Here is a 6,570-nt window from a genome sequence, read left to right as displayed (position 1 = left end):
TAAAATTAATAATAATTTTCATTTTTTACCTTCATCTCATCGTTCTCATCCAAGGGTCAGAAAAACACAAGCAGTCCTGTCCATTATTTTAGCCGGTCGAAAATCACAATTTATCACCCCCCCCTTTTTTGAAGAATGCTATAACATCCTTCAAAAATAAAAATTAATAGGTACCTGTTTTTTCAAGAGGAAAATCCAAATTTTTTAACAAGCGCTGAAAGATATAATTTTTCTCCACGCAATTGCCGTTTTCATAAAAACCTGTCAGTGGCTAGTTATTTGACTTAGTAGATCGCCACACTACTATTCCATTTAAGTTCTCGTTGACTGAATTCTCTATAAAATTATGAAAATCTGTGTATTCATCATTCTAATTGAAGAAAAATATGTAAAGCTAGAATAATTAGAAGATGGACCACAATGAATATTTTTTTCTCAAATCGTCAAATCTACATTTGAGCAAAATATCTGGGTTCACCATGTATATACCTATCAATATTGAGTTTGTCCTCAAGCCAGAGTCCAATTTGTTCTTAACAGATGAGACTACCTGTTCAAATCCAAGAACTCATTTACCATAATCGATTTTATGCTCAAAATATTTGCATATCACTTTATCAACAGACCCGTAATGATGATTACATTGAGATAATTCTTTAATTTCCTATACAATATGGATATTCCACTATTGAAGACTTAGATATTCCCCTCTTCGAGTTTATATTTAAAGAATACACTCAAGAAAATGAGCTGAATTTTAACTGAGTTTGAGTGTTGGACGAGTTGGTTCAATTTCGAAAATGAAGTTTTTACTAGTTTTTTCCGTTTTATTAACTCTCACTCTAGCTGAGAAATTACGTAAGTTTTTTTTATTTTATTTCTTGGATATATTTTGAATCTATATTCAATTAAATATTATAAATATACAATTTTTTGACATAGGTATAAGTACATGTGTATCTACGTATTATTTGAATAGTTGTTAGAATAAAAGCTAATTTTTGTTTGAACCTAAATAAATCCAATGAATGATCTCAATGAGTAAGCTACTTTTTATTCAGAAAGAACATCGTTATTTCAGCTTCAAATTTCAAGAGATGTAGTAGCACAGACATGGACTGTCTTAAAACAGCAGTGAGTGAAGCTATCCCCGAGTTTAAAGATGGTAAGTCTCCATCAGACCTTAATGAAGACTCGCAACTATACCTAGATTTAATCAAACTTGAACTCCCTCTTAGGTATTAAAGATTTTGGTATACCTGCTCTGGATCCCCTTTTCATCCCAAAAATGACCTTGGGAGGTGGCCAGAAAGTGGTTCAACTCCAGCAAGTATACGATAATGTTACCCTCACAGGTTTATCGACATCGAAAGTAACAAGTTTCAAGTGAGATGAGTTTTTTTTCACTAATAAGTCAGTCTTTAACTCATTTAATTTTCAGTTTGGATTTCAAGGATGAAAGGCTTATAGTTTACACTACAACTGAGAAGTTGGTAATCAGTGGTCATTATATCGCTACTGGCAAGATTCTCGTACTGCCTGTAAAGGGTGAAGGACCATTCAGCATTATTCTCGGTAAGAAGTAGGGTAATTTAACAAAAAATTAATTTTATGGAATAAAAATCCAAAGTTGAACGTTAATCATCCATTACACGTTTTTTGAACCTTTGGAGATGGTTTTTTTTATAAATTTTTAATTACATATTTAATTACAAATCATCGAAAATCAACAAAATTCACCAAATCTTCATCAGTGTCAAATGGAATTGGCCTCTTAGTCAATTTTACTTATCTACAGTAATATAAGAATACCAACCTCTTCGTAGGGGTTGAAGCCTCATCAGTCAGATAAATGAGACAAAAAAAGGAAAAATGACGATCCAGTACGTCTTCCTTAAAACATATAAGATAAGATTTTAGGGGGTTCCATTTCACTGCCATAGTGGTCTATTGTGCCCCCCAATCAGATCTATTCTCTCCATAACTTGATCTACAGCTCGCCTTCCAGTTCCAGAGTTCTAATGAACTCCAGTATCTGGAATGGCTTCAAGGAGGCTACTTCCTCGCTTATACAACTTTTATCCAAAGAATATTTTGCGTTGGTTAGTGATAGTAAGGCATTCCTTCACCAGGTGATCCAGAGTTTCTTCCTCCTCCCCACAGAACCTCTCCAGATACTTCTTACATCTCGCAGTTTAAATTCCTACATAGTGTTCCTCTTCTGGTTTTTCTTTCTCCTGAAAGTCTGTCTGGTAAATTTTTCTATACCACAGAAAGGTTCCGGGCAAATGGAAGGAGTTTGTGCTCCTTCTCTGGGAAGTTTCTGTCCATTTTGCCAAACATGGTATATGGTTTCAATCGATTTGACAACAAACGATTAGTACAACCTACTCAATAAAAAACTACATATTTAGCTTCACAATATAATGTTGAAAAGGAATACTTCAATAAAATTTTAGTAACCACATTCTAATCTACGAAATTCCTAAAAGCGTTCAACAAACATTTCGATACTGAAGTTGTTATTTTCAGAAACTAGTTGTCGCAATGTTCGTTGAGCGTTTGTGAAGATTCTGCGAATTAGAGTGTGGTTACTATAACTTCAGCTCAGTTCATTGTTCTAGTGTTAAAGTGATATGAAGACAACTTCAATTGAAATTCAGGTAATGAGTCGGAACGTATTGTTTTCAGAGTTGAATCAACTATACATTGTATTATTTGTTTCGAACATTACCATTATGAGAGTTGATAAGCCAACTCTTCGAAAAGCAACTATACCTTAATCAATTCGAAAAGCCATAATAAAATTCTTTTTTTCATAAAGACCAAGCAGTGGGAACCTTGCTCGTTGATTTCAAAACCTATTCGAAGAAGGGAAAAAAATACCTTAGAGGAGTAGCTGCTAGTCTCATCTTCGACGTCTCTCATGCGACCTACAATTTCAAAAATCTCTTCAAAAGGAACAAGAGCATAGAGGACAGTTTGGGGAAAGTGCTGAACGAAAACTGGAAGGAAATATTCGAAGAATTGGTGCCTTCCTACACTGATGCTTATGCGCAGGCACTTCTTCAAATCGTCAACAGGTTCTTCTCGAAAGTGCCACTTTCCGAAGTCTTTACCGATTACTGATGATGAGATAATGTTTTACAAAATATCGAATAAATTTTGTTGACATTTTTGTAACTTACTTAACTGAATTCTTTGTGGTTGATTGAAAGGTTGGAAATCCAATAAAAATCTTCTCTACCTGAAATTTTCGCATTCACAAATTTATTAGGAACACTGCAAATTTTACAATGTTTTTTCTCCTTTCTCATGAAATGAATCAAACCATTATGAATAAAGCGGCGCGAAAAATGCATAAAGTTTTATCGAGAAAAATTTCAGAACAGGTAGCCTCTACCTGTTCCCCCCAGCAATGCGCTACACCTAAGCTAGGTAAGTATTTGAATTGCATTCAAATTACAATATTCCAAAATTCTCCTCCAAACCATTGAAAGATGAAAAAAATATTACATTCAGTATGCGAAAATATTTATAATTTTGATTTCAAAATATGTATCTGATTGTTACCGAGAAACGACTTGATCTTTTCTTCAATTTACACCTTTTAAAAATCATGGCTCATGGTTCTTGCTATAAAATAATTGATAGAGAGTGGTCCAGGGGAACTCGATTTTTTTTGGAACGTGTAGTACTATGAGGATGGTAGGAGGAGGGCGAAAAAGTAGAGTCCTTGTCTTTGAAATAGCATTATGGGATGCTTTTTCAGTACCAATGGAACAGTGGACCGTCCAACATAATATGTTTCCATATGCCGCATTCGATCAATGTAAAGGCTCGATTAGAGCAGTACACCTACTCAATGAAGTAGAAATGAAGGAGTACTGGGGGCTAATTGAATTACCCCCCAAGATTTCCAAAATAAAAAATTGCAGAAGTCTCACAAATACGAAGAACGAAAATTTTTCCATGAAATGAACAAATAATCATTTTACTTTCCTTTGAAATCCACAGGGCAGTAAAAAATCGGAAATACAGTTTACGAGTTTATTATCGTTTTCAAGATGAGTATGTACTTTCATTGCCCTACGAGCACGTCTAAGTCCGAGGTTTATTATTTTTCTTCATCAATCCGCTGTAGGCGTCGCCCATTATTTGCTATCTGTGATTTTGCACTTACCCATAGTTTTAGTTTTTTTGTATAATTCTCGTCACAAAATTTCAATACTCTAGTTATCAAAAAAACTGAACTGCGTAATTCGCATGAAAAAATTTTTCTGGGCTGGGTTGTACAGGGTGGGCACATTTCGATGTTTTAGCACTACAACTTTCAAACCAGAGGAGATAGACAAAATCTGAAAATCGAGTTATAAGCGAAAATTGGAAAAATGGCGATATCGAAAACATTTATATCTCCGCTAATACTGATGATAGAGCTCTGAAATTAAAACATACAGGTACTTTTTTTACGTAGAATCCAGTGGCGTGCTCGTATTTTCAAAATTTCAATTTCGAGTTCATTTATATTTTCGAAACTATTTTTATAAAGGAAATCTAGATCCGAATTTTGTAGAAATAAGTGGAAAAGCATATAAATAATCAGATTGACGGAAGGACACTGCTCTTGTTATAGAAAGCTTAATTTTTCTGTGCTTATTAACAGTTGAAACCATAGAAATATTGAGGCTGAAAAAAGGTTTTTGACCATTTTCTGTTATTTATTTTAATACAAACCATATGATGTTATATATTTTTGAAATCAGAAAAAATGAGTTTTTAAAAAATGGCACAGAAATCTAGTGTTCCCATTTGAAAAAACATAACTTTGGGTCATAGCTCCGTAATTAAAAACCCTTTTGAAAATACGAGCACGCCACTGGATTCTACGTAAAAAAAGTGCCTGTATAATGTTTTAATTTCAGAGCTCTATCATCAGATTAGTGGAGATATAAATGTTTTTCGATATCGCCATTTTTCCAATTTTTCGCTTATAACTCTAAAACAAAAGAGGGTGGCCAGAAATGAATACTACCCTTGTTAGTTTATCAGAAAAAGAGACCGAGAATGGGCTATCAGATTTTGTCTATCTCTCTGGTTTAAAAGTTGTAGTGCTAAAACATCGAAATTTGCCCACCCTGTACAATTTATTGTGTTTCACTCAAATAGCTATTGATTTGTGAAGATATTAGTTTTGAATTGACTATATCTACAGGTTGTTCCTGAATTGGAGGTACAAATGAAAATGACAGATTTCTCGGATCATTTTAAGAATTGAGTACCATAATATGAATGCGCAAACGTTTTGTTTCTGAGATTCATGTGTTAAACTTCAAGTTTTTTTTCTCATAGAACCTACCCTCTACAATATATTTAACTTGAATTGGCTTAGATATTCCAATTTGAAGTTTTCATCATGTGATATGCTAATTTTAAATACAAATCTACAGGACAGGGTGATATTTTTTCTGGAAGACTGGAAATTTGCCGCTTCTTTTGGTGAACCACTCGTAGTTCAGAAAAATGTCAAGAGAAACTCTGGTCCATTACTATACTTCGATTTGTTAAAGTTTTGTCGTATCTAATATCGATTTTGAGAAAATACTTTAAACAGCTCTCTGGTAATCCTCAGGAAAATCCAAATTATTATAAATACTCAGCTATTGATGAATATTGAAACTTATTTACCCACTCTGAAGAGAAAATTAATAAAGATTCGTACCTCGTACCTTTGGCGAGACGTTGTCGATCCAAGTTACAAGGTGCGCCCTCTACCAGGGGTTTGGTGTTTAGTCCTGAAATCGCTGGTGGACTCATCAGAATTATATGTTTAGAAGGTACCCAGGGCCGTCGCTAGCCAAACTGCCGCCCAAGGCAGAGACCTAATTTGCCGCCCTAACAGAAGCTAACTCTGCAAAATGCTGAACATTAATATTGGATAATCTAGATCCAGGGCCCGCTCTAGCGTATCTGTTGACCCGGCAAAAATACAAGTCGGCACCCTTGATGGTTTTTATTAAGCAAAAGAGCGTTGAGGGAGGCGTTTCGGTTTGGTTGGAATGGTGAATTTGTATTTATAGATTTATTGTGGAAAACTCCACAGTCAATGAGAAGTATTTCGGTAGCAAAAAATAAATTTTAAGTGTAATTATTTTTTATGAATTCAAATTTAAATCGAATAGATGATTTACGATTGTAATAAACAATAAACCTGCTCAACTGAATTCTTATGAATAAATGATGAAATATGTGAATTGAATTCAATTTTCAGATTCTTCTGCTGAGTTTAGACTTCATAAAACGCTCAAACATACAAATTTTTCTTTGATATGATTAAATAAAACAACCGGATGAAACATTATTTTCAATTCGAATAGATATTGTACACATTCTCAATGATTAGTGAATTTGATAAATAAATAATTTGTAAAAATTCGTCGAATTTAAAAAATAAAATATTCAATTCATTTTTTCAGGAATCTAGATTTTCTGGAAAAAGGAGATTAGCCGCCCTCATTATTTGCTGCCTGCTCAAATTTGACTTTATAAAAAGTTTGAACATTTTGTTTT

General features: G+C 33.7%; 1 protein-coding gene across 1 annotated transcript; it reads left to right on the top strand.

The window, feature by feature from the left end:
* Positions 1 to 697: 697 nt before the first annotated feature.
* On the top strand, positions 698 to 3,187 carry LOC123675798 (protein takeout-like). The gene is made up of 5 exons (XM_045611318.1): positions 698 to 858; positions 1,082 to 1,165; positions 1,239 to 1,386; positions 1,442 to 1,575; positions 2,825 to 3,187. Exons 1-5 carry the CDS (start codon positions 801 to 803, stop codon positions 3,127 to 3,129), a joined length of 729 nt encoding a protein of 242 aa, XP_045467274.1. The 5' UTR covers positions 698 to 800; the 3' UTR covers positions 3,130 to 3,187.
* Positions 3,188 to 6,570: the final 3,383 nt, after the last annotated feature.

Source organism: Harmonia axyridis, chromosome 3, assembly GCF_914767665.1.
Source record: "Harmonia axyridis chromosome 3, icHarAxyr1.1, whole genome shotgun sequence".
Classification (NCBI taxonomy): domain Eukaryota; kingdom Metazoa; phylum Arthropoda; class Insecta; order Coleoptera; family Coccinellidae; genus Harmonia; species Harmonia axyridis.
The sequence above is the reverse complement of the archived record's forward strand: the minus strand, read 5'-3'. Positions and strand labels throughout refer to the sequence as shown.